The sequence below is a fragment of the Anomaloglossus baeobatrachus genome, chromosome 9 (assembly GCF_048569485.1).
Source record: "Anomaloglossus baeobatrachus isolate aAnoBae1 chromosome 9, aAnoBae1.hap1, whole genome shotgun sequence".
Classification (NCBI taxonomy): domain Eukaryota; kingdom Metazoa; phylum Chordata; class Amphibia; order Anura; family Aromobatidae; genus Anomaloglossus; species Anomaloglossus baeobatrachus.
In genome coordinates, this window is record NC_134361.1 from 211292846 (window position 1) to 211311678 (window position 18833).

General features: G+C 46.9%; 1 protein-coding gene across 1 annotated transcript in view; it reads left to right on the top strand.

The window, feature by feature from the left end:
* FUBP3 (far upstream element binding protein 3) overlaps positions 1-10781 on the top strand; it is a 41056-nt gene extending 30275 nt beyond the window's left edge. The window contains exons 16-18 of the mRNA XM_075323188.1: positions 1872-1943; positions 2088-2215; positions 9282-10781. Coding sequence (XP_075179303.1) covers positions 1872-1943; positions 2088-2215; positions 9282-9290 — 209 coding nt within the window. The 3' untranslated portion in view covers positions 9291-10781. The remainder of the gene's footprint in view (positions 1-1871; positions 1944-2087; positions 2216-9281) is intronic.
* Positions 10782-18833: the final 8052 nt, after the last annotated feature.

Consider the following 18833-nt stretch of genomic DNA (forward strand, 5'->3'; position numbering starts at 1 on the left):
CTGTTGCCCAGAGTGTTACGCAAGATCAGGGCCGACTGCCGCCGCGTCATCCTCGTCGCTCCAGACTGGCCGAGGAGGTCGTGGTACCCGGATCTGTGGCATCTCACGGTCGGCCAACCGTGGGCACTACCAGACCGACCAGACTTGCTATCTCAAGGGCCGTTTTTCCATCTGAATTCTGCGGCCCTCAACCTGACTGTGTGGCCATTGAGTCCTGGATCCTAGCGTCCTCAGGGTTATCTCAAGACGTCATTGCCACTATGAGACAAGCTAGGAAACCAACGTCCGCCAAGATCTACCACAGGACGTGGAAAATTTTCCTGTCATGGTGCTCTGCTCAGGGTATTTCTCCCTGGCCATTTGCATTACCTACTTTTCTGTCCTTCCTTCAATCTGGACTGGAAAAGGGTTTGTCGCTCGGCTCCCTTAAGGGACAAGTCTCAGCGCTCTCTGTGTTTTTCCAGAAGCGCCTAGCCAGACTTCCACAGGTACGTACGTTCCTGCAGGGGGTTTGTCACATCGTCCCTCCTTACAAGCGGCCGTTAGAACCCTGGGATCTGAACAGGGTGCTGATGGTTCTTCAGAAACCACCATTCGAGCCAATGAGGGATATTTCTCTCTCACGCCTTTCGCAGAAAGTGGTTTTTCTAGTAGCAGTCACTTCACTTCGCAGAGTGTCTGAGCTAGCTGCACTGTCATGCAAAGCTCCCTTCCTGGTGTTTCACCAGGACAAGGTGGTTCTGCGTCCGGTTCCGGAATTTCTCCCTAAGGTGGTATCCCCCTTTCATCTCAATCAGGATATCTCCTTACCTTCTTTTTATCCTCATCCAGTTCACCAATGTGAAAAGGATTTGCACTTGTTAGATCTGGTGAGAGCACTCAGAATCTACATTTCTCGTACGGCGCCCCTGCGCCGCTCGGATGCACTCTTTGTCCTTGTCGCTGGCCAGCGTAAAGGGTCACAGGCTTCCAAATCAACCCTGGCTCGGTGGATCAAGGAGCCAATTATCGAAGCTTACCGTTCGGCTGGGCTTCCGGTTCCCTCAGGGCTGAAAGCCCATTCTACCAGAGCCGTGGGCGCGTCCTGGGCTTTGAGGCACCAGGCTACGGCTCAGCAGGTGTGTCAGGCGGCTACCTGGTCGAGCCTGCACACTTTCACGAAGCACTATCAGGTGCATACCTATGCTTCGGCGGATGCCAGCCTAGGTAGATGAGTCCTTCAGGCGGCGGTTGCCCACCTGTAGGAAGAGGCCGTTTTACGGCTCTCTTACGAGGTATTATTTTACCCACCCAGGGACTGCTTTTGGACGTCCCAATTGTCTGGGTCTCCCAATAGAGCGACAAAGAAGAAGGGAATTTTGTTTACTTACCGTAAATTCCTTTTCTTCTAGCTCTAATTGGGAGACCCAGCACCCGCCCCTGTTTTTTTGTGTACACATGTTGTTCATGTTGAATGGTTTCAGTTCTCCGATATTCCTTCAGATTGAAGCTACTTTAAACCAGTTTATAATTCTTTTTCCTCCTTCTTGCTTTTGCACCAAAACTGAGGAGCCCGTGGGAGCACGGGGGGTGTATAGGCAGAAGGGGAGGGGCTTAACACTTTTGAGTGTAATACTTTGTGCGGCCTCCGGAGGCATAGCCTATACACCCAATTGTCTGGGTCTCCCAATTAGAGCTAGAAGAAAAGGAATTTACGGTAACTAAACAAAATTCCCTTCTTTCCGGTATGTGTGATTTATTCCGTGTACTGAGCGCAGTGTTTTCCGGTATGTGTGATTTATTCCGTGTACTGTGTGCAGTGTCGTCCTGTATGTGTGATTATACAGTGTACTCCTCCTTGCACTCACTCCTGTCTCGTGTTTGGCTCGCAGGTCAGCAGAGTCAGCAGCAGAACGCGCAGCCTGATTACAGTAAGGCGTGGGAGGAGTACTACAAGAAGCAGAGTGAGTCCTGTAAGGGATGGTGTGTGCGCTCGCTGAGCGATTTCCTGGGAGTCACCTCTGAGAATTGTCTGCTCTGCTCCTAGGTCTGTGATAGCCGATTAGTATTCAAATGTTTTCATTTTTTTTTGTATTTTTGTTTTTCAGATCAAGCGGCCAGCGCCCCGTCTCAGCCAAGCTCCCAGCCCGACTACACCATGGCGTGGGCAGAGTATTACAGACAGCAGGCTGCCTACTACGGGCAGTCATTGGGACAGACGCAAACCCACAGCCAGGTGAGCCACGGCTGCTCCTACACTAAAGGATTGGGGGGGGGGGGGGTGTTTGGATTTTTTTCTTTAAACCACCAGCATAATTAAAAACGGCTGGAAAAAAAATATATAATTTCTTTAAAGTATTAAAATTCAAGTCCAGATTATTTTCTGTAAGAAAAGATGCAAAAAAAAGTGTAAGTCTGCTGATATATATTAAAAATTTGCTGATAAAAATATTTAACTATTTTTTAAATATAATTTTTTTAAATGCACATAAAATATATTTTTTACATTTTTTTATAATATATACACACAATATTGTTTTTAATATACTTTTCTTCGGCGCTCCATTGGGAGACCCAGACGATTGGTGTATAGCTACTGCCTCCGGAGGCCACACAAAGCATTACACTAAAAAGTGTAAGGCCCCTCCCCTTCTGGCTATACACCCCCAGTGGGATCACTGGCTCACCAGTTTTCTGCTTTGTGCGAAGGAGGTCAGACATCCACGCATAGCTCCACTGTTTAGTCAGCAGCAGCTGCTGACTATGTCGGATGGAAGAAAAGTGGGCCCATATGGGGTCCCCAGCATGCTCCCTTCTCACCCCACTTGCGGTTTGTAAGGTTGAGGTACCCATTGCGGGTACGGAGGCTGGAGCCCACATGCTGTTTTCCTTCCCCATCCCCCCTCAGGGCTCTGGGTGAAGTGGGATCTTACAGGTCTCCAGGCACTGAGACCGGGCTCCATCCACAGACCCAGAGAACCTGCTGGATATGGAGCTGAGTATCGTCAGGGACAGGCCCTGCTACATTAAGGTACTCTGTGTCCCCGGGCAAGCGCGCACACACACACCAGCATTGCTGGGAGTGTTAGTGCGCCGGGGGCAACAGCGCAGAGCGCTCGTGCTATTAGTCACGGCAGCTTTGCTGTGTGAATTTATGTATTGGGAACTGCCGCGCCGGCCGTTGCTGGGTGTTTTTTACACTGTGGCGCGGCTGGGACTTGTGGTGCGCCGGGGACTTCCGCGCTGGCCGTGCACATGGACGGCCGCGCTTATTACTCGAGTCCCCGGCTTTGCGGCCTAGTTTTCGTTTCGTTCCCGCCTCCAGCCCTGCCAGTCGGGAGGGGCGGGATGCTGTACAGACAGTCAGCGCCGAGGGCTGGAGTCTGCTTTGCATTCTCCAGCCCCCTTCACTGGACACAGTGGGACGCCAGTTTCCCGCTCTTGTCTGGGGCACGCCCACGGCCCGCCCCTCGTCACACGAGCTGGAGAAGGACGCCGGCAGCCATTCCTGCACGCAGTCCGAGCTGGGGAACGGAGACATGCTCTGGGCAACCACTCACAGGGCTCTGGCGACCACACACCCGCGTTATAGGCGGGCGGTAAGCAGCACCTGAAGTGCTGACCCCACTAAATACCGAAGTGTCCATTTGTAGTTTATGCCTGTATGCTATACACTGCACTGTAGGTCGCTATCTTTGGCTATATGCCCTTCTAGATGGCGAGATAACAGCAGCAAAAACGCAAGGGTGCTAAGGCACAGGTTTTCTAGGCTGCTTGTATTGCATGGCTGAAGTGTTCATTTGTACTTATGCTTGTATGCTATACATTGCACTGTACGGTCGCTACTCTTGGCTATATTCTCCTAGAGGGCTGGACAACTGCAGCAAAAAAGCATGGGTGCCAAGGCACAGGCTTTATAGGCTGCTTGTACTGCATGTGCTGAAGTGTTCATTTGTATATATGCTTGTATGCTATACATTGCACTGTACGGTCGCTACTCTTGGCTATATTCTCCTAGATGGCTAGTCTACAGCAGCAAAAAAGCAAGGGTGCCAAGGCACAGGCTTTCTATGCTGCTTGTATTGCATGTGCTGAAGTGTTTATGCTTGTATGTTGTACATTGCATAGATGACTAGAATACAGCAGCAAAAAAGCAACACAGGCTTTCTATGCTGCTTTTCCTGCAGATACTGTTCCACCGGCAGGTTTCACTGACCCCCATTGTGGGCAATGCTCCCCTGTAGCACTTGGTCAGCCGGGGTCTCTACTAGAAGTGGCCAAAGAAACCACCTGTGAACCCTGTCCAGGGACAGGGACGGAGATTGTCATGGGATGGAGACCTTGCACTCCAGACAGGCCATGGGCAATCTTGATTAATGCTCCCTGGCCACCCTCATTTGGAACGTACTCAGTACTCCGGGGGGGTCCCAGGCATTCCAGGGTGAAGGCTCTGACACGGACGGCAGTCCCAGACAGCCTAAGCTAGCCCGCTGGGTGCGACACTCGGCTTCATCACTGGTCAAGGTCCCAGCAGGAGGACTCTCTGTATGATGAGGCAGACGTAGCTGATCAGGGCTTTGGTCCTGACACCGCTCTCAATCCGGATACTCCGGATGGGGACGCCATAGTGAAGGATCTTATAGCGTCCATCAATGGAATGTTGCATATTTCTCCCTCAGCTCCCCCAGTGGAGGAGTCAGCTTCACAGCAGGGGAAATCCTTTTTCAGTACTCATGCGTAGATTGAGTACTTTTTCTGACCACGCTGACTTCAGAGACGCAGTTCAGAAACACCACGCTTACCAGATAAACGTTTTTCTCCAAACGTATTAAGGATGCACGTTATCCCTTTACCCTGATGTGGTACAGCCCTGGACCCAGGGTCCAAAGGTGGATCCCCCAATCTCCAGGCTTGCGGCTAGATCCATAGTTGCAGTGGAGATGGGACGTCACTTAAAGATGCCACTGACAGACAGATAGACCTCTGGTTGAAATCTGTCTGTGAAGCTATCAGCGTGTCGGTTGCTCCGGCATTCGCAGCCGTATGGGCACCCTAACCTATTTCAGCTGGTCTGGCGCAGCTGGTCTTGAGCACATGTACATCTGTGCCGCAGGTGGTGTCCTTAACCTCGCAATGTCTGCATTGCGACTTACCCTAGTAATGCTGTCCTGGGGGGACAGTCGAGGTTGGTCCTTCCCAGGCTCGGGCAAGTCCCAATTGTACTCGTCTAAAAGGGCTCAAAAGGCTCAGAGGGGCTCAGATTCCGGCCGGGCTCATTCACGCCCAAGGAAGGCAGCAGGAGGAACCGCTGCCAAGGCGGTCTCCTCATGTATTTCAGCTCTCTCTCCCCGCATCCGCGGTTGGTGGCAGAATCTCCCGCTTCTGGGTACATTTAGCTGCCACAGGTCACAGACCGGTGGGTGAGAGACATTGTGTCTCACGTATACAGGATAGAGCTCTGTTCTCGTCCTCCGGCTCGATTCTTCAGAACTTCCTCCCCCCCCCCCCCCACCGAGCCGATGCTCTTCTGCAGGCAGAAGGAGTGGTAATCCCTGTTCCTCTTCAGGAACAAGACACGATTTTTTCCTCCAATCTTATTGGGGTGCCAAAAAAGGGTGGCTTTTTCCGTTCCGTTCTGGACCTAAAACTGCTCACCAAGCACGTGAAGGCCAGGCGGTTCCGGACGTAACCCTCCGCTCCGTCATTGCCTCAATGTCTCAAGGAGATTTTCCTAGCATCAATAGACATCAGGATGCTTATCTCCTCGTGCCGATTGCTCCAGAGCACCAGCGTTTGCTACGTTTCGTTATTGAAGACGAGCATCTTCAGTGCGTAGCCCTGCCCTTCGGTCTGGCGACAGCCCTACGGGTTTTCACCAAGTTCAGGGCAGCAGTGGGAGCAGTCCTGCACTCTCAGGGTCACTCTGTGATCCTTACTGGACGATCCACTTGTCAAGGCACCCTCTCAAGAGGCATGCCGACACAGCCTGAACGTGGCGCTGGAGACTCTCCAGAGTTTCGGGTGGATCATCAACTTTTCAAGGTTACATCGGGCACCGACCCAATCGCTGACATATCTGGGCATGGAGTTTCACACTCCCTCAGCGATAGTGAAGCTTCCGCTGGACAAGCAGCGTTCACTACAGACGGGGGTGCAGTCTCTCCTTCAAGGCCAGTCACACCCCTTAAGACACCTCATGCAGAGGCAGTCACTTTCGCGCAGTTTCACTGCGTCCACTTCAATGGGACATGCTTTGCCAATGGGTTGGGGAGTCGACGTCCCTCGAAAGGAACGTTTCCCTTCTCAGATCAATGTTCTGGAAATCTGGGCAGTGCATCTTGCCCTGCAAGCCTTCCAGCAGTGGCTGGAAGGAAAACAGATCCGAATTCAGTCGGACAATTCCACAGCGGTGGCAGACGTCGCCCACCAAGGCGGAACACGCATCGCCAAGCCTACCAGGCAATCCGGCGGATTCTGATGTGGGTGGGGGACAGAGCATCCACCATATCCGCAGTTCACATCCCGGGCGTAGAAAATTGGGAAGCAGACTTCCTCAGTCGCCTGGGCATGGACGCAGGGGAATGGCCTCTGCACCCAGTATGGTGTCAGGAAATCTGTAGCCGCTGGGGGATGCCGGACGTCGACCTAATAGCGTCTCGGCACAACAACAAGGTCCCGATTTTCATGGCGCGGTCTCTCGAGCAAAGAGCTCTGGCGGCAGGCGCCCTAGTTCAGGATTGGTCGCAGTTCCAGCTACCCTATGTGTTTCCTACTCTGGCACTGTTGCCCAGAGTGCTACGCAAGCTCAGCTCCGCTTGCCGCCGCGCCATCCTCGTCGTCCCAGACTGATCGAGGAGGTCGTGGTCCCGGATCTGTGGCATCTCACGGTCGGCCAACCGTGGGCACTCTCAGACCGGCCAGACTTACTGTCCCAAGGGCCGTTCTTTCCACTGAATTCTACGGCCCTGATCCGGACTGTGTGGCCATCGAGTCCGAGATCCTAGCGTCTTCAGGATTATCTCAAGACGTCATTGCCACCATGAGACGGGCTAGGAAGCCGACGTCTCCCAAAATCTCCCACAAGACGTGGAAGTTATTCTTATCTTGGTGCTCTGCTTAGGGAGTGTCTCCCTGGCCATTTGCATTGTCTCCTTTTTTCCCCCTTCCTGCATCTGGATCGGGAAAAGGTTTGTCGCTCGGCTCCCTTAAAGGACAAGTCGCAGCGCTGTCGGTATTCTTTCAGAAGCGCCTAGTACGACTTCCTCAGGTACGCACGTTCCTGCAGGGGGATTATCACTTTGTCCCTCCGTACAAGAGGCCGTCAGACCCATGGGATCTGCACAGGGTGTTAATTGCTCTCTAGGAGCCGCCCTTCGAGCCTCTGAGGGTTGTTTTCACTTTCTCGACTTTCACAGAAAGTGGCTTTTCTGGTAGCGGTCACGTCTCTTCGGAGAGTGTCAGAACTAGCAGCGCGGTCATCCAAAGCTCCCTTCCTGGTGTTCACCAAGATAAGGTAGTGCTGCGTCCGATCCCAGAGTTTCTCCCTGAGGTGGTATCCCCTTTTTATCACAATCAGGATATCTCCTTACCTTCCTTTTATCCATTTCATCGCTATGTAATGGCTTTGCATTGTTGGATCTGGCGTAGAGCACCCAGAATCTACATTCCCGCACGGCGCTCCTGCGCCGCTCGGATGCACTCTTTGTCCTTGTCACTGGTCAGCGCAAGGGATCGCAGGCTGCAACATCCACCCTGGCTCAATGGATCAAGGAACCAATCCTTGAAGCCTACCGTTCTACTGGGCTTCCGGTTTCATCAGGGCTGAAGGCCCATTCTACCAGAGCCGTGGGTGCGTCCTGGGCATTACGGCACCAGGCTACGGCTCAACAGGTGTGCCAGGCAGCTACCTGGTCGAGTCTGCACACTTTCACCAAACATTATCAGGTGCATACCTATGCTTCGGCGTACGCCAGCCTAGGTAGAAGAGTCCTGCAGGCGGCAGTTGCCTCCCCGTAGGGGAGGGCTGTCTTGCAGCTCTAACATGAGGTATTTCTTTACCCACCTAGGGACAGCTTTTGGACGTCCCAATCGTCTGGGTCTCCCAATGGAGCGCCGAAGAAGAAGGGAATTTTGTTACTTACCGTAAATTCCTTTTCTTCTAGCTCCTATTGGGAGACCCAGCACCCGCCCTGTTGTCCTTCGGGATTTTTGGTTGTTTTCGGGTACACATGTTGTTCATGTTGAATGGTTTTCAGTTCTCCGATGTTACTTCGGAGTGAATTTGTTTAAACCAGTTATTGGCTTTCCTCCTTCTTGCTTTTGCACTAAAACTGGTGAGCCAGTGATCCCACTGGGGGTGTATAGCCAGAAGGGGAGGGGCCTTACACTTTTTAGTGTAATGCTTTGTGTGGCCTCCGGACGCAGTAGCTATACACCAATCGTCTGGGTCTCCCAATAGGAGCTAGAAGAAAAGGAATTTACGGTAAGTAACAAAATTCCCTTCTTTTTTAAATATATACATTTGTTTAGTTTTAAATATATTTTAAAAAAAATTATATATTATATATAATGAAAAACATTTTAAAAAATATATTTAAAAATGTATATATTAAAAAAGTGTATACATTATGTATATATTATATATACATTATATATGTATAATACACCATTTTTTTTATATACATGTTTTTAAAAATATTTTGTCAAATATATAGATTTTACATTTTTAGAATATATAATATAATAATTAAACGTATATTGTGTGTGTATAGATATATATACACACTATACATTTGTTTAAATATATATTTTTCAAATTTTATATATATTTATTATATATATATATATATATATATATATATATATATATATATAAATATATAATATTATTTTTTTTTTTACTTTTTTCTGTTCAATTAAAAAATATGTACATTTTAAAAAAATATTTAAAAATATATATATTTAAAAAAATATTGTGTACATTAAAAATATTGTGTATATTATAAAAATTATATATTGAAAAAAATTATGTACACTTAAAAAATATTTTAAAATTGTGTATATTAAAGTGTATATAATATATTTATATATATATAGAGATATATATATATATATATATATATATATATATTATATTATATATTTTTTAACTATTGTGCGTATTTAAAAAAAAATATTGCATTTTAGCAAACTGTGTGTGTGTGTGTGTGTGTGTGTGTGAAAATTATTTTTAATTATCTTTTTTTTCATTCATGGAATTTTCAGATTTTCTGAATTTTTTTTTTTTTCCTTGTATCTTCCAGGAGCAGTAGAACAATAATCCAGGCAGTTTTCATCCAATTTTTTTCTTTTTTTTGTTTTTTTTTTTTCCCCCCTTCCTCCTCCTCGGAATCATTGCAGAAGAACCTTTAATTTCTTAATTTGTAACCGGTTTCTAGATTTGCATATGTTTTGATGAAGACTTTCTCTTTTTTCTGTTTGTAAAACACTAGTGAATATAGGGTTAAATCTATACTGAACTTTGCTAAGAATCAGGATTCTGTAATATACTAAAGATATAAATGTGCTGGGAGTATTTTTATTCGTTTTTATTTTATTTTTTTCTTTTCTTTGTACACATTTCTTACCCTTGAAAAAAAGTGTTAAAATGAATTCTTTTTTTTTTTTTTTTGATCCAATCAGATTATATTGCGAAAATGATAAAAATGTAATAAAATATAAAACAGGAAAAAGAAGAAAAAAAAAAAGAAACAATTCTGTATATTCCTCCACTGTGTAGCCCCTGCCGCCCCCCTTTTTTTGGTGCTGATAATGCAACATATTTGTCTCAATTATTTTTTTTTGTTTTTGTTTTTCTTGTAGCATTTTGTCTATCAGACGACGCAGCTTGGAGGTCTTATCAAAAATATATAAAATTCTGTACACAGTTCCTGAATTTTTTAAATGTGTATTTAAATATTCTTAACTGTAAATTCATTAAATGTTTTACGTCTGATTTTTCTGGTATTATGACTGTATTTTTTATTTTATTGCATTTTTTTTCTTTTTTTAAAGAGAAGTATCGATCTATGTTACTTGGAAATTATTGCTCGTTCTGATAAAAAAAAAAAGAAATATTTGGATCTATTTCTTGAGACAAGTATCGTGTGTCGGGGGGTAAATGAGGGAGGGGGAGCAGGGTCATTTTTGTAGGCTTTGTACAATACCTAGGGTTTTGAAGGGTTAATATAAAAAATAAAAAATTATGATTGTTAACCCCTTCCTTCCCTCCCCCTTGTCCTTCTGGATGGATCTCTTAACACATCGCGGTGCAATGTGATTGGCGTCCGTCCGGCCGGACTGGGGGAGGGTGGTGGGGGGGCATTTTATAAAGCAATGTTTATCACTTCTGAAGATGCCTCTGTATATCAGACTTCCAAGCTATAACAGAAATTTTACTTTTTTTGTGCCGTCAGAAAATAAATACTATTATTTTTTAATATGGAAAAAAAATGTTTCAACTGTAATAATTCTCTTTAAATGCGGAAACACTGTGGAAACAAAGTTTAAGAAACAAAAAAAAGGAAAAAAAAAAAAGAATCGTAATAACTATTTTTTAACTCCAGGGTTTGTTCATGTTGCTTTTTGATTTTTTTTTTTTTTTTTTTTGTTTTAAATATTTTCCTTTTTTTTTTTGTTTTAAATATTTTCCTATGTAATTGTCAAATTTATCCTAGAAAATAAAGACTCTAGTATTAACCACAGTATGTGCTAAAAAATAAAACAAAACTTTTGATTTAATAAAAAAGGGATGTGATTTTGAACGTTTGTAGTTTTTTATTTTTTTCTGTGTACAGACATTTTTTTTATTTTTTTTGTTGTGGCCGGGGGAGGGGAGGTGACGAAAAACGGAATTCAAGCTAATTATTTTTTGGTTTTGTGTGCGAATTTCAAATTTTAATCTTTAAGAACATTCCGTTTTTTTGGAAGTTGAGTTGGACTTTTTTTTTTTTCTTCAAAAAAATGTTTTAACAGATTTTAAAAAAAAAAATAAAAATCACACTTGGATGATATTATGTTACAGAGATGTCTTATCTGACAATTGCATTTTACACTCTATATAATAAAAAAAAAAGAAAAAAAACGCCACGGCTGCTTGTGGATCACATTCGCCTGCTGTCTTGTTTTTATTCTCCTTTTTGGTGTCTGGTAAAAATATAATATATATTAAATATATATATATTATATTAAATATATATTATATTAAATATTATATTAAATATATATTATATGAATTATATTATATTAAATATATATTATATTAAATAGATATATTATATTAAATATATATTATGTTAAATATTATATTATATATATAAAAAAATAAAGAAAAAAATCCTTCTGGGGGAGGGGGGGAGCAAAACAATTCCGGTTATTTCCATAATTTCTGGTGGTAATTTGTGGCCCCTGCGGTGGGCTCTTAACCTTTTGCATTGCGGTAATTAAAATATGATTTTAGGCCGAAATGAAAAGAAGAAACATTAATAATTAAAGCGAAAAGCAGAAGTTGTACAATTAGCGCTGGAGTCACTCAGATCTCCGTGGGGTGCGGGGGAAGAAATTGGCTTAATGGATTTGTCCGACTTTTTTTTTTTTTTTGTGGCTCCAAAAAAGTCATTTTACTTTTTTTTTTTTTTTTTTTTTTTTTTTTTTAAATTTTAATTTTTTTTCCACCAATCAGAGTCTAGAGTTTTCTTCTTTTTTGGATTTAATCCCAGTGATTGTTCTTTTCTCTTCCGTGTGCGGAGCTATAAACTGTGTGTATAATGTCATCGCTATGTCCCCCTCATCCTACGCCCAGCACCGTTCGCTTGTCCATATAACTACAGCCCCCAAGTACATAAGCCCACCCTGCTCTTTTGGGGTGAGGGTATCCAATCTTTAGTGATGGGTGGGTGGAAATCATTATACCAGCTTCTACTACATACGCTAAATATTGAATGATTTCCGATGGGTGCAGGGTTTGGCGGCACAGCCCGCTCTCCCTGCCTTTCTTCCTCCTTCACTCGTGATCTGATCGTGGTGTTGCGGCTCGTGCGGTGACATCAGCGGCACTGCGGGCAGAGGTCATCCTTCTTTTCTTACATATATCTCTCTTTGCAAGTTGTCGTGATCCGCGCTGTCACTCATAAATGGCCTATGGGGACGGCGGGGAGGAGGGGACCGCTCCATTATCCGAGGGTTGGGAACTTTGCAGCAGGTCTTAGGCTTCATCCTAGACTGGAGGGTCCTCTGATATTTTTGGTTCTGGGATGTGACCTCTTCACCCTCCCAATTTTTGCCTCTGAATGGCTGACTGTTGGAGCATGTTTGGGGTGGCATTTCCCTTTAATTGTACAATTTGGGAGTGTCGTTCTGGTCACTAAAGTCATACTTGACCACTGCTGTTAGAAGTCCAGGTCATTGGTCCTAAAAGGCGGAGCTTAAAGGGGATGTCCAGTTTAAGGCTATCAGATTTGGAGTGTTAATAGTCTTTACACTTGCTGCGGTGGCCCCCCATAAACACATTACAGTGAGGTGATGTCTTTTCTGGGGTGCTGTGGATTATCTCTGCTGCCCCCATTATCCTGGCTGGAGATCATCACTGGTGTTCTCCCCCCTCCAATGTGGAACGTCAAGAGAAGTCTACAGTCACCCCCTGTACACCAGGGCATATGCGGTGCACATATATTCCTGGGCGTGGATTTATGAAAGTGAAAAAAAATTTTTGGGACCTGAAAAACCAACACTAACGGTATTGTCCTAAATATTAAGGCTTTCTGTGACCTGAAGATATTTCCATGATTGGAGCTGCGCTCTCCTGATTTCGGGGCAACTAAACAGTTTAATTTATGGGCAACTGGACAAATATAATGGAGAAAAGCCGCACAGTGCGCCGCATCCTCAGTCATTACTCCAACGTTGCGCTGCATCCTCCACCGTCACTCCTGCGTTGCACATCTTTCACCCGTCACGCCCGCACCACATCCTCCATCAGTCCCCTGTCTCACCGCAGCCTCCACCGTCACGCCTGCATCGCACTGCATCCTCTACCGTCACTCCCACATTGCGCCGTGTCCTCCACAGTCACTACCGAGACGCGACACATCCTCCGCCGTCGCTCTCACGATGGCTGCATCCTCAATCATTACTCCAACGTCGCGCTGCATCCGCCACCGTCACTCCTGCGTTGCACATCTTTCACCCGTCACGCCCGCACCACATCCTCCATCAGTCCTCCGTCTCACCGCAGCCTCCACCGTCACTCCCACATTGCGCCGTGTCCTCCACAGTCACTACCGAGACGCGACACATCCTCCGCCGTCGCTCCCACAATGGCCGCATCCTCCGCCGTCGCTCCCACGATGGCCGCATCCTCCGCCGGCGCTCCCGTGATGGACGCATCCTCCGCCGTCACTCACGCGACGCATCCTCTACAGTCACTCCCACGATGCCCACATCCTCCACTGCCATTCACGCGCCGCGGCACATCCTCCACTGTCACTCCCGGCCCCATCAGCCAATCGGTTCACTGCTCTGTTTCGATCCAGCATTAGAACCCTTGAAGCTGGATTGTGATTGGTTGCCATGGTGTAATGCTAGTAAAGAAGCCAGCCGTTGTTATGGACCTGTGCTAATGACATCGATGGGAGATCTAGCGTCGCACATCCCGTTGCAGGAGGCGCCACGCTGTAAGGCTTTTCGGCTGGTGCTGCACATATATAATGGCTGACGCCATCACGCGTCGGCCATTGTAAAGATTTTCTATTACGCATTGTACAGAATGCAGAGTAAATAAATATAATGTTCCCGGGCGCCGAGCACAAAGCGTAATCTATCATCCTACATTACGAGGCCGCAGGGGTGACTAAAAAAAAAAAAAAAACGAAAGCCCCGATCCATAGTGCCCCTCCTCGACTATAAAAATGGCCGCTGATGGCAGGTAATGGACGCGCCAACGAGACGCCCATGTACCATCCTATTAGACGTGCGCAGTGACAGTGGTGGTCGCCCGCGCCCCCCGCCTCGCCCCGCCCGTGATAAAAGCCTCAGAGTCCTAATGAAGGATTTCTATAATTCATAGTAAGGGATCCACAGGGAGCGGCCGGAGCTGTACTTACAGATATCTGCGAGATTGCATCCGCCGCAGATCCACAGACATTTATGGCTTTGGCACGGAGCGCAATGCTCAGTCCTCAATTACGGGACACCTCAGAGTTCATTACTGCTCAATTACCCCCCCCGGTCCCGGCTAAATGTGATCTTGGCACAGAGCTCCGAGGATGAATTACAGGGAAATGTTTGCTGTAATTCTGCACTTTCAATTCCCATCCCGATACTCAGCATTACAGGCTGTCTCATCCGCTCCATGGCTGTCAGTCCGGCCCACGGCACTATCCATCCATCTCTACTCCACCTGCGCATCCTAAGCCGGCTGTGGCCACAAGCATCTGCAGGAGTGCAGAGCTGTACCACAAGTATCTACAGCAGAGCTACTACATGCTGTGTATCTAAGCCCGTCATGTGTGATATGGTCTGCTGTATCTAATCCGATCATGTGTGATACCATCTGCTGAGCCGTGTAGCTAAGCCCGTCATGTGTGATATGGTCTGCTGTACCCAAGCCTGTCATGTGTGATATGGTCTGCTGTATCTAATCCGATCATGTGTGATACCATCTGCTAAGCCATGTATCTAAGCCTGTCATGTGTGATATGGTCTGCCGTGCCGTGTATCTAAGCCCCTCATGTTTGATACAGTCTGCTGTATCTAAGCCTGTTATGTGTGATACGGTCTGCTGTATATAATTCTGTATGATACTGTCTGCTGAGCCATGTATCTAAGCATGTTATTTGCAATACGGTCTGCTGTATCTAAACCTATGTGTGATATGGTCTGCCGTGCCGTGTTTCTAAGTGTTATGTGTGATACTGTCTGCTGAGCCGTATATCTAAGCCTATCATGTGTGACATGGTCTGCTGTGCATCTAAGCATGTCATGTGTAACAGCTGACAGCTGTATCTAAGCCTATGCTGTGTCATACTGTCTGCTGAGCTGTGTATCTAATCCTATCCAGTGGGATACTGTCTACTCAGCTGTGTATCTAATCCTATCCAGTGTGATATTGGCTGCTGAGCCATGTATCTAATCCTCTTCTGTGTGGTACTGTCTGCTGTGCTGTGTATCTAATCCTATCCTGTCTACTGAACGTGTATCTAATCCTATCCAGTGTGATACTATCTGCTGAGCTGTGTGTCTAATCCTATCCAATCTGCTGAGCCGTGTATCTAATCCTATCTAGTGTGATAGTGTCTGCTGAGCTGTGTATATAATCCTCTCCTGTGTGATACTGTCTGCTGAGCTGTGTATCTAATCCTCTCCTGTGTGATACTGTCTGCTGAGCTGTGTATCTAATCCTCTCCTGTGTGATACTGTCTGCTGAGCTGTGTATCTAATCCTCTCCTGTGTGATAGTGTCTGCTGAGCCGTGTATCTAATCCTCTTCTGTGTGATACTGTCTGCTGAGCCGTGTATCTAATCCTCTCCTGTGTGATACTGTCTGCTGAGCCGTGTATCTAATCCTCTCCTGTGATACTGTATGCTGAGCTGTGTATCTAATCCTATCCTGTGTGACACTGTCTGCTGAGCTATGTATCTAATCCCTCTCCTGTGTGATACTGTCTTCTGAGCCGTGTATATAATCCTATCCTGTGTGATACTGTCTGCTGAGCTATGTATCTAATCCTCTCCTGTGTGATCCTGTATGCTGAGCTGTGTATCTAATCCTATCCTGTGTGACACTGTCTGCTGAGCTATGTATCTAATCCTCTCCTGTGTGATACTGTCTGCTGAGCCGTGTATCTAATCCTCTCCTGTGTGATACTGTCTTCTGAGCCGTGTATATAATCCTATCCTGTGTGATACTGTCTGCTGAGCTGTGTATCTCAGCCTGTCTGTGACACCCTGTGCTGTGCTCTGTTGTATCTGTGCGGTACCCGGGACCAGATTACACATTTCTATGGCATAGGCCACAGCACATAATCCTGCATCCCCTTACAATTCTGTCACGTGTAGTCCGGGCGCTGTACATGGTGACCGGGGCCGGTGTAGGAGCCGCCATGCAGGGGTCGTACTGAGATGATGGCAGCACAGGACCCGCTGTCTGGCCGCAGTCCCGGGCGCTTTGTCTTAAGTCGGAGGCTTTCGTGGAGACGGTGGGAGGTGGCACCTGACAGACCAGGACAGTTTTCCGCTCCTCGGAGCACAGTCACTCTGGCTGGGAACACGGACAAGTCAGCCAATCACAGCCCATACTGGTGTCACATGACCACTGAGCACGTTCCATTGCCGTGCGAGAATTTAGAGGACAATCAGATTACAGCCTGCGGCAGGTGCGGACCCAGGGGCTGCGATCTGATTGGCTGCTGCAGGTGGAGCGTTTTCGGAGTGTTTCTGTATACAGTATGTCCACCCATATCCTGTCCACCGCCATTAACTTGAGAACGGCGGCAGCTATAGGCATAGAAGTGGTGTCTAGGTATAGTAAAGTAGCCATGCGCTACGCAATGAAACCGCCTATAGCGCCACCTGGTGGAAAACAACGGAGTTAGCATTTTTATCTCGAAAACGGAACGAGATAGAGAAAAAAAGTGAATTACAAAGTTGTAGGGCATCATCAATTCAATACGAATCGACACCTTGCATACAGAAATGCTGGGATATGAAATCCATGACCCCCCCCAAAACATTGAATGCTGGTCACGCATATAGTGCTCTTGTAACTTTGATGCTCAAAGTGTCCCCCGTCAGCTGCAATGCACATCTGGCCTCTGCACAGCATACTGTATCTTGCTGCACGTTGTGCAATATGGTAGGTGACACGTTTGCACAAGCATCTGTGATACGTGGTCGTAGGTCCTGCAATGTTGGTGGAGGGGTCGCATACACCTGCTGTGTGATGTGACCTCACAGAAAGAAGTCCAATGGGGTCAGGTCAGGTGAGCGTGGAGGCCACTCCACACAGCCACCATACCCAATGACTTGTAGGAAGGTCTCCATGAGGTATCGCTTCACGTCCGCAGCCTTGTGAGGTTTACACCTTCTAATCATAGCATTTCTGTGCAAGGTGTCGATTCATATTGAATTGATGATGCCCTGCAACTTTATAATTCACTTTTTTTCTCTATCTCGTTCCGTTTTCGAGATAAAAATGCTCACTCCGTTGTTTTCCACCAGGTGGCGCTATAGGTGGTTTGATTACGTAGCGCATGGCTACTTTACTATACGTAGACACCACTTCTATGCCTATAGCTGCCGCCGTTCTCAAGATAATGGCGGTGGACAGGACATGGGTGGACACACTGTATAATTGACATGCTGCATCTTGGCTGTGTCTTGAAAAACGCAGCCAACAAAAGATGCCCAGTGGGGACAGAAAAATAGAAATCTCAGACTTTTCTGGGAGAAGGAAATGCCGCATATAGGTGCATCTTTGTGACCTCAAAAACACAGTAAAAGATGCCCTGTGTGAACGTAGCCTTAGTCCGCGCTCCGGGGCGGCAGTCAGTGATGCGGCTGCTATTTTAAAAAGTGGCGTCACTTATTTACTGCACATGGAGGTCATTTTATATGGCAAAATAATACTGAAAAACGTTTCACTATTTGGTTATTTCTTCTGCATATACTGTACACCCCCGACTGCTGCGCCCTAGGCCATAGCCATGTTAGCCTTATTGCAAATCAACCCTGGGTGTATCCCTGCTGTATCCGTATCTGTGCTATATCCATGCTGTATCCGTCCCATATCTCTGCTGTACCCGTCCCATATCTCTGCTGTATCCGTATCTGTGCTGTATCTGTACTGTATCCGTATCTGTTCTCTATATGTTCTGTACCCATGTTGTATCTGTCCCATATCTGTGCTGTATACCTGCTATATCCACGCTCTATCCATGCTGTATCCCTGCTGTACCCATCTTGTATCCCTCCTGTTCCTGTGCTGTATCCCTCCTATACCCATGCTGTATCCCTGTTGTATCCATACTGTACCCGTGCTATATCCCTCCTATACCCGTGCTGTACCCATGCTGTATCCCTCCTGTACCCGAGTGCTGTGTCCCTGCTATATCCCTCCTGTATCCATGCTGTACCCCTGCTGTATCCCTCCTGTACCCATGCTGTACCCCCGCTATATCCCTCCTGTACCCCTGCTGTATCCCTCCTGTTCCTATGCTGTACCCCCGCTATATCCCTCCTGTACCCCTGCTATATCCCTCCTGTACCCATGCTGTACCCCTGCTGTATCCCTCCTGTACCCATGCTGTACCCCCGCTATATCCCTCCTGTACCCCTGCTGTATCCCTCCTGTTCCTATGCTGTACCCCCGCTATATCCCTCTTATACCCCCACTATATCCCTCCTATACCCCTGCTGTATCCCTCTTGTACCCATGCTGTACCCCCGCTATATCCCTCCTATACCCCTGCTGTATCCCTCCTGTACCCCCGCTATATCCCTCCTGCACCCCTGCTGTATCCCTCCTGTACCCCCGCTATATCCCTCCTATACCCCTGCTGTATCCCTCCTGTTCCCATGCTGTACCCCCGCTATATCCCTCCTGTATCCCTCCTGTACCCATGCTGTACCCCGCTATATCCCTCTTATACCCCCGCTATATCCCTCTTATACCCCCACTATATCCCTCCTATACCCTTGCTGTATCCCTCTTGTACCCATGCTGTACCCCCGCTATATCCCTCCTATATCCCTGCTGTATCCCTCCTGTACCCCCGCTATATCCCTCCTGTACCCCTGCTGTATCCCTCCTGTACCCCCGCT